Here is a 14,241-nt window from a genome sequence, read left to right as displayed (position 1 = left end):
TTTGGATTTTTTCTTATGGCTCAAACATTGCTACCCTTCCAGTTTTATTTTAGATCAGGCACCCCCTTTCCAAATACTTATACTTAAATAACTGCTTTTTTTGATTGTGTATAGGTAAGTTCTGCTTTGGATATTTTATAAATAAGCTTTTCTATGCAATGTCTTCTACAGCTTGTATATGAAACTGCTCTGTGTTGATTACAGTCTAGGAGGATAGGGACAGAGAACTGGGAAAGGACCAGGTATCAAAACAGAAAAGACAATGTTGTATGATAGTCACTTCCTTGAGCAATGAGGTGTTTTAGGAACAATGCTCTCCAAGGTTTGGATTCCTTTGGTGAAGAGACCATACAGTGGTTTTATAATATTAGAGAGATATACAAATGTATTGCACAGGCAGAGACAAGCAACTTAAGTACTACTACAGGAAATGCAAACCCACCGCCCCTTCTCAAATCCTGATGAATATACCCCAAGATGCCTTTCAGTCATCTACTTCTTTGCAGTTCTCCATCTCGTTTTGTCTCTGGGTGCTTCCAGGTAGAGGGCTCCTAATGCCACCAGTTAGAATGCATTGTGCAGCTGTTCTGTCTTTTTTCCCCTCCTAATGGATTTTCTGTGGTAAGAAAACAAGATGGAAAAAGCCATGAGAAAATACAAGAGGGCTATAAGTGAAGGTGTCATGTTGTCCAAACAAGGGCAGTGCTACAATAAGTGCTGCCTGGAAACAGCTTTTGTGTTTCAAAAACCACTCCTACAATTCCCTATACAACACACACACACAACCGATAGCTGAAGACTTCCTTGTTCGTATGGAAAGGCTATTTCCTGGCCATTTGGGGCCATTTATTTTATTTATTTATTTATGAGATTTATATGCCGCCCTGTTCGCCGAAGCCTCGAGGCGGCTCACAACCATCACAAACTCACTAAATAATATATATGAACAGTATAAACAGTATAAATTAAGTCGCCCTGGCCAAATTTACATTTACCTGTAAATTACATTTACCTGTAAATTCCCTGTCAACTAATGAACTTGAAGGAACATTAAGTCATTCTTGGCATTCTTTTGTCCAAACCTGAGACTGAGTCATAGCAAGCAGAGAGCAAACTGACAGTGGTGACTGGTTCACACAGCACAGCAACCCATTGTGGATAACTAGCCTAATTTTGTCCAAACCTGAGCCACAGTGGGTTTTCATGAGATCTATTGTTCATAACCAAATTTATGGAGGTTTAATTACTTAATCTAACTATAGCTTTGATCCTGCACTCATTTACATGGAAGTAAGTTCCAGTGAAAACAATGTCCCAGTTTGCACAACATGAAGAGTTATTGTGGCTTAAATAACCCACAATGAACTGTGGCACCCGCTGGATACATGCAACTGTTGAATTCAATATACAACAACCCTCATATAACCTTTGATTAGTACTAGGGTTATGCAAGGGTGGAATATTCAAAATGGTGGTCACATGTGCCCAGCAGGTGGCACAGTTCATTGTGGGTGAAATGAGCAGGCCCAGTTGAGAATTGCCTCTGAATAGGCACATGTATAGGAAAGTGCTGTAGGACTTCTTTAACCATGCGGGTACCCTAAATAATCATATCTGGCCAGTGCTTTCATGGAAGTGGATGAATTACTGTGTTGTGTCCCAGCCTCTGTGACTGAAGCAACACCAGCCTTTCAAGGGTCTATTGTGCCAACATCAGTTTTCCTGTGTGTCACTAACACTACAATCCCAAGTGTGCTTCCTGGGATTTAACATCACTGATGACAAGTTTATTTCTGAGTGAGCCTTAGGACTGTGTTGCAGGTTTAGGGTTCCTGGCTCAGCAGTGCTTTTTTCTTGAAGGCAGAACAGTTAAAAGCACAACTCCGCCTGGCAGAGGATACCAGTGCGGGAGTTCGCAAGGAACTGACTGAGATTCACCACAGACTACAGGAGTCCGAAGAGGCTTGTGATCACCATCAAAAGGAGCTGCTAGAAATTCACAGGGCTGTAATGGATGAAAGCAGAGAAAAAGAAGCTCTACAGAAGTCCAACACAGATCTAAGAGCAACTATCAAGAAAGCAGAGAGTGAGAAGCTCAGGTGGGTAAACATGGCACTGTGAGAGGTTGTGGAGGGAAATTTTTAAAAAGCCAATACAGTGCTGTTGAGTTAGGAGCTGCCAGTTCACAGTGCTTTTAGGAGTTGCATGTATTTAGACTATTTATTATGGACATCTCCTGCAGCCTGCAGAGAAGCAAGGAGGAGAAGGAGCAAAAGATTGCTATCTTGGAAGAAGCAAAAGCAGCAGTTCAGAGAGAGGTGGGAGATCTCCGAGCAAATCTACGAGAAGTGGAGAAGTCTCGCATGGAAGCTCGACGGGAGCTTCAGGAGCTGCGCAGACAGGTAGCTGCAGCTCAGAATGCATCTCAGGATCGCTCTTCTCTGCTTGGCAAAACTGTGCATCTAAGCATCACTGTAGGAGACCAATGGCATTGCCAGTAAGGGGATGTATATTGAAAGTCACTTGCAGTTACTGCAGGCCCTTGCTTAGCGCTAGAGCAAGCAAGGAAACTTTTTCTTTCTAGATCCACATGCCAGGGAGCATGTATGCGAGGTGGAGAAAGGCAAAGAAGAACCGGAGCCAAAAATCATCCTTTCTCTTTCCGGCACTCATTTTCTCTCTTGTTCTGCTGCTCTTTTTCATTTCTTCTGAACAGTGAGGGGGCAGATCACTTTTGCCAGAGGACTGCACTGATTGCTTGGAGACAGCATCTGAAATTAAGCTCAGGGTTCCAGGTTGCCCATGCCGGCTTTAGTCTCTGTATCTAGGCTGGACGGAACAAAGGGGAGTGTGGCAGAAGCAGCATCAGCACCCCAAAGTCATTCCACAAAAGTCCCGGTTATTGGCTTCCCAAGATGCATCTGGTTGGCCACAATGTGAACAGAATGCTGAATTAAATGGGCCTATGGTCTGATCCAGCAAGGCTTTTTCTATATTCTTATGTTTAAATGCATGTCTTGCTTGATTACTTTGAACCTAAAAGTCACTCTGAAACAAACCTGAGACCATGACCATCCATCATAACTCCTGCCCTTAATGCTTCTCTTTCCAAACATCTCAAGTTTTGGTGCAGTTTTTCCCCTTTTCAGGCTTCATCACTATCTTCTTCAGCTATCTTTAATAGATTATGCAGCATGCATAGTTTGTTACACTTGCAATAAATTAGAATCTCAAGTCTCACATTGTAGAACCTGATAGTTTCTGTTAGAAGAAAACTAGTTTTTGGATAAGGATGTGACATAGGCAATTATTGCAATCTAAAAGCAGTTATCAATTATGAAAGTGAAGGTTTTACACAGAAGAGTCCACACATGAGTTGGATACTTAAGCACTGGGGAACACCCTGGCTTCTTTTGATTCCATCACAGGTGAAAGCGCTAGAGAGTGAGAACAGCAAAAGAATCCAGGAAACTACTGAACTACAGCATCGATTGCTGGAGGAAGAACAACAGAACAGCAAAGAGGCTCTTGAAATGAAGCAAAAGATAACTGAGTTGGAGATTGTCCAGGAATCTGCTCACAAGGAGGTAATGGTGGAGAATGTTAGTCAGAGATGGAAGAAGAACTAAGCAGGTCAGTGATTCATGAGAGCAACAGCTGAGATACGTTGCAGGACAGGAAGGGATATCTGTATGGACTAAATGTATATTTTTCTTCCTGTTCAATAGCTTTGAAAGGCCTATAAAAACAATAAATAGCATATATTTTGTGCATCGAAATGCTTACATAAAGATCTTCCTGGCTTTGCAAGGGTCAGGTGCAGGCAGACAGTAGTACAAGATCATAAGAGGGCAGTTATGGCTGGTTAGGTTTGTATTTGTTTAAGTTTCCCATGTAGAGGTTGAGCTGCATGTTGCTGTTAGGCCAGGTGTTTCTGTAGCTAGACCACAGAATATATCTGCAGAGATCATGGGGATGAAACATGGCCCAAAAATAGTTTACTTATGACCACCTCAAAACTCTCACTTATCGTTATAGGGCCCCTGAATTCAATTACAGTGCATGTGTATGTGAAATACATCAATTACAACTGAAATGGAATATATAATGACAACCTGAATTGCATGAATATCACTTCTAAGAGAAATGATGGGACTTTTTTTTAAAGCAGGGTGTGTTTATGAGTATAGCTTCATGTTGCTCTCTGTGGAACAAAGGGTGTGCAGATGGGGTTAGAGCAAACTGACAATTGAAGATGCTTTGATGTTGAACTCTTGCATCTATTCTTCTTTGAAGCTAACTTCATCTCTACATCAGTCAAAGAAAAACTTGTCTGGGCTTTGAAGAAACCATGAGCTCTGCAATATGCTGCACATATCTGTAGGCATATGCTCATAAATGTTTGGCTTAGGGTTCAACTAACCAAGTTAGCAGGAGATCCATAATTGGTAATTAAAATAGTTAAAACAGGTAATTAAAATAGTCAATACAGTCAGAGGGGCCATGGCACTGAGGCTAACAATTAATCCCCCCTTCCCATTTCAATAATCCTGATCAGAATCTCTCTGTGTCTCTCATTCACAAACACATACATGAACATGCACATTCTGAATTCCCCATTATCAGTGTTCCTGAAGAGATGGTGGGAAGCCGTCCACATACACCACATTTAGCCTGCTGACCTTGCTCCATTCCAGATACTGAGCTTGCAGAAGAAGTTAGCAGCTACAGAGGCAGAGTCTCAGCTTCGAGAGCAGGATTTGATGCAGAGCCTTGCTGAGAGCTGTGGAAAGGAGAAGAAGCTGAAGGATGACCTCCATAACCTGGAGATGAAACTGCAAGAAGCCAGCAGGACAAGCGAGGACCTCCAGATGCGCCTCAGCACCTGTGAGGGACACACTCGTGGCTTAGAAATAGAGCTAGCCAAAGCTGAAGCAGCCAAAAGGGAGGTTGAGCTCAAGTTGGTGGCACTGCACTCAACTCTACGCCGCACACTGGGGCTTGGCAGCCGGAGCCCGTCACCACAGAGATCCTGCTCTCCAGTCAAAGGTCAGAAGGTTCCTAGCTGGGGTCCCCGTCTTACTACCATGCCTTGAGTTTCAGCTAAAGCAGTACCTGGGGCATAGTCATCATCCTCTGATCCTGAACATGAAACATGCTTATAGGAAAGACATTAGTCTAACCATTCAACCACTACAACTGTGTTGGGGAACAGGCCAAATGCGGGGGATGAGGCAGGTAATGAAGGCAGTGTACTTGCTTTCATATGTTGAAGTAGTTTATTTTGCCACTTAAGTGAGCAGTCATGGAACTCAGTCCATATAGTTCAGTCTCTGGTTCTGCTTAAAAGAAACCTGGGTAACAAGACTGGCTGAAGATCTCTGCTAGAGACCTTGGAGAGGGACTGCTGGTTAACATAGAAAATACTGGGCTAGAAGGTCCATTGGTCTGAGGCAGTTCCTTGAGTCTCCTTCTGTGCTTGTGACTCTGCTTTATTATGTACTCAGTGCTACTGAAAGCCCAGCTTTACCTGTGGAAGTGATAGATCATGATGCACCTGCAGGTTTTTTCCACATTGTTGAGCACATCTCGTGCAGTTACGATGTACCTGATGGTTGCATACTTTATCAGTCAAAGTGGGGGACCATACTTAAGTGGTAAGCAACATGCTTCACACACAGACCATCCCAGGTTTGATCTCTAACATTGCCAGCTGAAAAGGTTCAGGTAGCAAAGACCTTTGTCTGAGACCATGGAGACTTCGTGCCATTCACTGCAGGACAACCTTGAACAGCCTGGTGCTCTTTAGATGTTTTGGCCTCCAGTTCCCATCAGTCTTAGTTAACATGGCCAGTGGTCAGGAATATTGGGAATTTATTTATTTAAAATATTTATGCCCTGCCCTATATGCAAAAGCATCTCAGAGCAGCTTACAAAAATCAAAACAAACAATCCAACAATTAACAATAATTAAAAATATGCATGAAACCAACAATAACATTTCACAAGTAAAAACAGAAGTAAAATCAAAAACAGAAACAAAATCAAAATGTGACTGTGAAATAGTTAAAACCAGATTAAAATTCCTAACATTTAAAATGGTGGGCAAATAAAAATTGTAGTCTGGAACTTCTGGAAGGCTCCGGGTTGTGCAAAGAGACTGTGTAGGGCTGGGGACAACTTATGTGACCTTGTATAAGGCAGTTCCCTATATTCTGTCTTCAAAAAATTGTTTTACTGAGTTGTACAGTGCCCTAAAGCCCTTCCCTCTGATCTCTAGCCATCCTGTTCAGCCTCCTCCTTTGCCTGCCAAGACTTTAAGAATATGTATCTCCTAGGAGCCAGTGGTCGACAAACACCCACCTCCCGCACTGAGTCCCCTGAGAGAAGCCGCTCACATTCTCCACTTCGCCAACCTTCTCCTCTCAGAGGCGAGCAAGCCACGACTGAAATTGACCCAGAAGTCGTTCGAGATACTTTGCGGGACTTCCTTCAGGAGTTGCGGGACACTCAGAGGGAGAGGGTATGTAAGGAGATCTGTTCTTCTACTGTACAATATATACATATATTTTCAAAGTGCTGCCTCCACAATGCTCTATGAAGCACAATGTGAGGATAGTAAGACTTAAACATTGCAGAGTCATGGTCTTAGGGGAGCTTATCCTTATAACACCATTGAACATACATATGTATTTTCGCATCTAAGGACCTATCACCATAAGGTGATATAAAGACATAACATATCACCACAGTTTAGGATGGAGGATACTTCAGCTCATGTTCATCCCTTCTGAGTCATATGACCAGTTGGAACCATGTAGATTGTGAAGTCTACCTGCTTGGCTGACTTTCATGAAGGATTGTAGGGAAAAGATGCCTTCCTTTTTCCAGGTTACTTTTGTGCCCCCAGCTGTGTCCTACACCACAATGGATTGCCAGAATGGCAATTAAGAAGGTTTCATTCTCACATTTGTAGGAAGAGGATTTATAATCTATCTGCATTTTCAGGTAGCTATTTTTAAATAATCACTGTCATGGTTTGATTTCCATAACAATGTACACACCCTTTGGAATCCTGGCTCACTTCTTTCATTTGGTGGCTGCAGTCCAACAGAAGTTGGAGGTTTCTAAGGCTGAAATCCTTTGCATTGGGATTTACATCTTAGGAACCAGGCAAAGGGTTGGGTGACACGTCTCATTGGAATCAGTAGCATTTAAGTGTCTGAATGTTAAGACCTGTTGATTTTAATAGGACTTGGAACAGCTCCAGAAATGAACTGTATGCACCAAAGTCTATTTTTTGCTTCCTAGAACACATTCAAGTGCACATCTCAAGCAAGTGTTTCCAGGCACCTCATTTAAGATAACATGCCATGCTGTTTTCAATGTCATATTAGCTTTAAGGGTGTTACCAGAAATTATTATCAGTGTTTCTGGATGTGTATTTGGATGCCTGGGGAGCATTGTGCATACAAAATCCTAACCTCCTCTGAATTATATCCACACATTTCTAAGAGTGTCTGAAGAATAAGTTGGTCTGGCTATATGGGTTGAACTCTATTCCACTCACAAGTCTGATGCCAAGAAGGATCTTGGCAGTAATTTGCAATACTTTGGATACACATGACCATCATGTATATTTGGGAATAGCTGATGCATCACTAATCCAACTTCCTTATTCTGGTGCTCTCCTGATGTTTTGAACTTCATCTTCCATCAGCCCCAACAGGCAGGGTCAATGGTAAAGAATGCTGGAAGCTTTACTCTAACTTTTGAAGAGCACCAAGCTGGGGAAGGCTTTTGGATTCTAAGTACAGTTACATGCAAATGTCACATTTGAGAGAGAAAGGACTGTGTTCAAGTTCCACCCTAGTCATGGGCTCACTTCATGGGTATGGGCAAAGTGTTATCTTGGCCTTAGTCAGTAGTGCAGGTAGGCAATTCTAAATCTTGGATTTAGCAGTCTTGTGACTGCCTCTTGCAGCACATGCATACACATTTTAGACAGAGATGTCGACACGGGTAATTTTCTTCTTCCCCGCCCTTATTCCATGCTTTACAATAGTTCCAACATTCCTGATACATTGGAGCAAGAGCAAAAGCAATCCCAGTTTGCCAAGGCTGATTTAAAAAATAATAATCCGAGTGCATGCATTTTCATTTTTAAAACACAAATCATAACACCAACATTGCTCTAGAAAGAAATAGAAATTTACTTCTGCTGCCTTGAGGCAAATGCATTTATTCAAGAATACACCATCATTTATTGCAGAAAGGGATAATATGTATTTAAAGTAAAAATAACAAAATGAGTATCTAAGTATGTATATGCCTAGCTGTGCACTGTCTGGTTTTAAAACGCATTAGCAAATAGGAATGGAGGGAGGGTATGTACTGTAGCTAATTAGCCTGAGAGATCCCAGGCATTCACCTGCCAATACAGGTGTGTTGCCCCAGACTTTAGCTCTAAGGTCCAGCCTTAGGAACACCACTGGCCTCAATTCTCCAAGAGTAACAGAAGTTCAGATGAGCAATGTAAATATTGTAAAGAAATTTTGCTGTAGATGATGCTAAACTGATATAACTGATACTATAATTGGGGTGGTAAATGTGAGTCCTAACATCTGTAAACTGCTTCAGGTCTTCTCTTGTGACTCCAGTTTCCCTTTTCCCTTCCTAGTCAAGATATTTCACTGGAAAAATCTCAGCCTTTCTTCCTCAAGACCCATCCAAATATATATGAGTGTGCATGCGTGCAGAAACATAATCCAAATTTCTGCAAAATATTTTTATTGCTAGAGCAAAAGTATGCAAATCAAGTAAATATGTGCAAAGATATGTGATTCATTACTGTTGCAGAATTTAATTATTGTTGAGCACAGAACTCGAGACCTCATGAATACATGTTGTTCCTCAGAGAATGCATCTGTACTTCTCTGAAGCCAGGCCACAGAAGGGTGCTGAAGTTTCCATCCCAAGCAGGGCTAGGCCCAGGATCCTCAGAATGTGTCTGCTCTGCCAAGGACCCAGTTCATTTGCCCAGCCAATAACCATCAGGCTATCCCAGCTCTATTTTGCAGGATCATGTGAGCCAATCTAGCTCAGTATGACCCTGAGTTGACTTCCAAGCCATATGTTTAGCAACATTCAAGGGCAGTTCAGCCCTTTCTCTGTCATGTGCTATTTATTGCTCAAAAGCATGCCTCTTGTAAAAATGCATAAATATTTATACTGTACCAGAATAATTAAAAAAACATGGGCTGTCACAATAATCATAGCATCAGATCATCCAACGGCCTTCCTGACAAATGGAGAAATCAGTTAATTCTTTCTGGGTTGCACAGAATCTAAGGCATTCCTTGCTTTGTTGTCTCGTCCCACAATTTATGGGTAACTTGCAGTGACCAAATGGAATATCTGAACTCAATAACAAACTTCTTTCAGTTAACACTTTTCCAGCTCTAGCCTACTCATATTTACTCTAAATTAAATTTGATTGCAGCCTCAATAGAAAGAAGTTTTGATGCACTGAAATTATTTCAGCAATGCTTGCTTTCCGATTATTACTGCCTCATGTCCTGGCCCCAAGCAAGAAGATTCAGTGCAGTACTTAATTTCCAACATTTCCCAGAGGAAAACTGAGACATATTTGTAACACTTCCAAGGCCAGCGTTGGAGCTCTTGCATGGTGTAGAACCTGCTGACAGCCCTGGGGCTAAGAATTCCATCACCAACCCTGCTCATCTGTCCGCCTCATGGCAGTTCTAGTCTGGCTGTGCCAGAAGTGAAAGCTTAAGTATACGCACCCTAGTGGGGGAAGGGGGGGCACAGCTCAAGACGAGGCTTGTGCACAGGAGCCAAATGTTTCTCAGCCTGCACCTGCCAACCAAGACGGTGGTGGTAGCAATGTCCACTGTGCAGCTGGATGTAGGTAGCATATTTTGCTCTTCTCAACAAGAGGACGAGCCAAAGAATTAAAGGCTGTGGTTTGAGGAAGCGTTGCAGCCACAGAGGAAAGGCAAACGGGCTCTGCCAATATCCAAAATAACCTGAAGCCAACCCTCCATACCAAGGGCCACTTCCTGAGCCTCCCCCACATATTGCTTCGTGCCCTATAGTCATTTATTGAGCAGCAGGCTGTGCTCTGCTGGCTTAAAAAACAAGGGTATGGTTGTGTTTTGAGTTAAAGATATACCAGAAAAATCAAATTGTCCAGTAATATGTTATTCTACAGCAACTGCTGTGTATGAAAGCCATTCATTTTAGCAAGATGGCCCTGTAATTTTAGCAAGGCATCCCCAGAAGTCAAAATGGGAACAAATGGAGTCAAGAATTTGCGAACAAGGAGAAGGTAAGGTGTCCCTGATAAAGAGGGGCAGTTGGAGTATACGTAAGAGGTGTGGATTGAAGTCTTTCAAGAAGCCGAATCTTCTACTTCCCACGCTGTGATGTGGACTGGCAGGTTGTTTTTAACAGTGAGGAAAATCTGCCCAGAGGCATTTTGTTAACATGCACATTGATTTATATTTACCCATTAGACAATATTTCCTACCTTGCTGTGCAGCACAAAGGAACTCCCAACAGCTAACGACAATATAAAATACATTAGAACAACAAGAAAGCAAGCCAATAAAGCAAACAGAGCCACCAAAGGAAAAGAAATTATCTAGTGTCATGTCACATAATATCCTGAAAACAGAACTGTAAAAGTCCTGAGTGCATTTTTTAAGTCTTCACCCAGCGCTGAAAAGGCATCCTGCTCAGGGTCAGGTGAGCCTCACTGGGAAAAGAATTCTATAGTCACGGTGCCCTAACTGAAAAGGACAAGACTGTAAAGACATAGCACTTGGGCCTAATAGCATCTGGCAGGGTTTTTTTTTTTTCTTTTATAATTTTTATTTTTCCAACATATACAATTACATAGAAAAAATGCAGATCAAAGGAAAAACTAAACTAAACTAAAACATAAACAAAACAGACTAAACTGGCAGTTTTGAGGCAGTGCAACTGTCTCTAAGTGCTATCCAAGGTCAAATGAACCACCGACCAGATATACCTGCATCATGTTTAACTTTTGACCTGTATCCAATCCAGTACTGATTTCACACATTGATTACTCACTTCTATAAGTTCACCTCAATTTGATTGAAAGGAGCCAGTTGAATTTGTAATCAATGTAGTGATGTCACTTCATCGTAAATCTCCAGAAGACTCCACTCAATAGTTTTGTGTAGAGATAGAATAGAGATAAAACAAAGCCTGTGGTACACCAAAGCATAACTGGATTTGGCAAGGCAATAATACACCTTCCCCCAAAACAATGTCCTGAAAATGGTCATTCAGATAGGAACAGAACCACTGAAACACAGGGCCTCCAATCTTCATAATTGGTCGAGAGGGATACCATGGCCATTGGCATCAAAACCACACATCTCACATGTGAAGTTTAAAGTGGATTTTTATGTTATGACTTGGCACTCATAAAGTACACAGTGATGCTGAGTCAGAACTTCTTTCAAATAAATTTTGGCATGGTTAAGGGTAGGATGTAAAAAAATAAATGAAAGCCTGAAATTCTCCTAGAGCTTTGGCCCTTGCTTACCTTGGTAGTGGCAGCAGAATTTCTTTTCTTCAGAAGATGGATCTGTTGCCACTGCCCAAGGTAAAGAAAAGCCCCAAAAGTGGGGGGAATTTTGTGAAGCCTCCAAGAACATGGATGAATTGCTGTCCCTGTTTTCCTCACCTGTGAAAATAGAGGGCATTTTGGTCTTACATAAGCAAAAGCTGGTCCCTGGAGATGAAAATGTCCATTATGATACTTATTGTAGTGTAGTGTCTGCCACTGAATTAGAGTTCTGTGTACATAGCAGGTGGTATATTTCTGTTCTTGAGAAATGATCAAACACTAATATTTTTAAAATATGTAAGACCCAGTTCTTTCACACTAAACAATTCAGTAATGTGTTTTCAGTGATGGGTGTGAACCAGTGAGAATTGGGTTTTGTCAGACAAAGACATTCTTTGGGTTAAGTTTATAATAACACACATATGAGGTTCCCCCATGCACTGTTATCAAGGAATGAGGCCTTGCTCAGTCTTTTCTTCATCCCAAGCTAGTTGGGATTGGGGTGGGGCCCTCTTGATTAGAGCTCCTTCCCTAGAATTATCTGTCAGGCCAATTCTATCTGTGGCACGTTATGGTCTAATGTTCATTGATCTGCCAGTTTAGGAAGGATACATAGTTTCTGTACAGTTTTTAAGTCTGATGTTTTCTAATGGTATGAATATGTATTAGGTTTTCTATTGTCATTTTATTAAAAAATAGCTGTATAATTGCTTATAAGCATATATTGTGAGGTGTTCTGAAGACTCTGTGAAGTCAGGTAATGTGTTAGATGTTTAAAAAAAAAGACAAGCTTTAAAAATGACATACAGTTTCAAAAATAATCATTTCAGTCCTTTTGATAAGTATATCAAAAGCATGTTCCTACTTCTTGCTCCCAGGATGATCTAAGAATTCAAGTGATGAATATGAACCACCAACTGAATGAAATGGAATCTGATCGTGATCGGACAAAGAGTCGAATTCTGCAACTCCAGAAGTTCTTGGCAGACTGCGAGGAAGGCCTGCTCTCCTTTTCGTCTATCTATTATCCCCCTCTATTCTTTTCACTGTCTATCTGTGTATTCCTCCCTTACTTCTCATGATGATAGAGCTCTTTGTTTGTTTCCTGGGAAAAGGATTGCACCTGTAGGATAAGCTACATACTATACAAAAATAGTTGAAGGCAATGAAGTCAATGAAGCTTTGACCTTTTTAAAAAACAAAAGCAGTTCTGAAAGGCTATGATGGGAGCTCTGGTGGGGAGGAGTATTCAGTCATATCCACACTGGATGTTTTAATTCACCCATACATGCATCTGAAGTCTTGCAGGGTGAAAAGTGGGTTAAGAAGGATAGGGAAAGGATTAAGTATCTCTCCTTTATTCCTTCTCTCAAAAAGCTAGACAGTCCCAAACTGCTTTTAATTTTAAAAAATTGTTGAGAAATTGTTGCATATATTGCATATCATGTGGAGTTTTCATTACAGAAAGTGGACTTTCTAAAATCTTTTTGAAGAAAACAAAAGCCATGTGGGATCTGTGCCCTTAAGCAGCCAATCCTAAGCAAGTCCTCATGAAATTCTCAGATCTCTAAGGTTTCAAAACCTTAACTCTATAGTAGTTTCAAAGAGCAAGCTTATGATCCTTGGATGAGCACCTAGGGAGCATAGTACAGCTCAGAAAACTCCTCCACTGTTGGGAAGAGTGCTCTGACCTCAGAGATCTGACCCCAGATACCTCCCCTTGAACCCAGAGTTGGGAGAATTTTACTGACTGCCTCTCCCAGGTCAGAAAAACAACCTTGAGAAGGAAAAATGGCGTGTTCTCAGCATTGTGTTGAGGGAAGGAGACTGGAATGGCCAGAATATGGTATTCTGAGCATTGTCCAGCTTCCTTCCCTCTCTGCAGTGCTCTCAGTAGACAAGCAGAAAAGCCAATCTAGCGAAATTCAAGAAAGCAGGGGGGCAGGGAGGTGAAGATCACTTCCTTCACTCTTCCTCCCCTGTGTCTTCATTCAACCAGGGCATTGGAAATTTGAACACCTCTGAATTCAATGGTTTCCAAATGTCAGGGACTCCATTATAGGATTGTACCCTTAGCCATGTAAAACAATACGAACCTAACATCCTTTATATAATTGGGTATCTGGGGGTCGGGAGGCAAAAGGATGTCACCTAGCTATCTTTCCCATCAAAGATGGGAAACAGACACAGATCCTCTTTTGCCCCTGATGAATGGTGGTCTTCAATTACTGTGAGCTTCACCTGTCATTCCCAAAGCAGGATTTGTCAAGCAGATGAAGCAATGTAAAAATTAAATGAGGGTGCCATTTGAATAGTTGTTTTCTCTGCATAACTTTCCCCCAGCCTTGCATTGTACAACAATCATTTCCCTTAAAGAGCAGCCTTTTCCCCTCCAGGCAAACGTGGAGTGGATGGGCGTCTGAGCAGTGCACAGGCAACATTGATGCTGCAGGAGGAGACCATTCGGAAAATAGAGAGGGAGCGACAGGCTTCTGCAGAACAGGTGGCCACACTGGAGCGCAACTTGCAGACATGTCAGGAAAAGAACAGAGAATTGCAGGTGGGCACGGACACCCTCCTTGGAGGGAGGAAACACTCAAAGAAAGCATCATGGA

General features: G+C 41.8%; 1 protein-coding gene across 1 annotated transcript in view; it reads left to right on the top strand.

Annotated features, from left to right (window-relative positions):
• Positions 1–14,241, top strand: part of LOC123024687 (rootletin-like) — a 117,522-nt gene that overhangs the window by 81,854 nt on the left and 21,427 nt on the right. The window contains exons 24-30 of the mRNA XM_044432732.1: positions 1,861–2,099; positions 2,243–2,402; positions 3,429–3,587; positions 4,698–5,049; positions 6,339–6,523; positions 12,505–12,625; positions 14,023–14,186. Of these exons, the coding sequence (XP_044288667.1) occupies positions 1,861–2,099; positions 2,243–2,402; positions 3,429–3,587; positions 4,698–5,049; positions 6,339–6,523; positions 12,505–12,625; positions 14,023–14,186 (1,380 nt within the window). The remainder of the gene's footprint in view (positions 1–1,860; positions 2,100–2,242; positions 2,403–3,428; positions 3,588–4,697; positions 5,050–6,338; positions 6,524–12,504; positions 12,626–14,022; positions 14,187–14,241) is intronic.

Source organism: Varanus komodoensis, unplaced genomic scaffold (genome assembly GCF_004798865.1).
Source record: "Varanus komodoensis strain SLA01 unplaced genomic scaffold, ASM479886v1 scaffold25, whole genome shotgun sequence".
In the NCBI taxonomy this organism is placed as follows: Eukaryota; Metazoa; Chordata; class Lepidosauria; order Squamata; family Varanidae; genus Varanus; species Varanus komodoensis.
The sequence above is the reverse complement of the archived record's forward strand: the minus strand, read 5'-3'. Positions and strand labels throughout refer to the sequence as shown.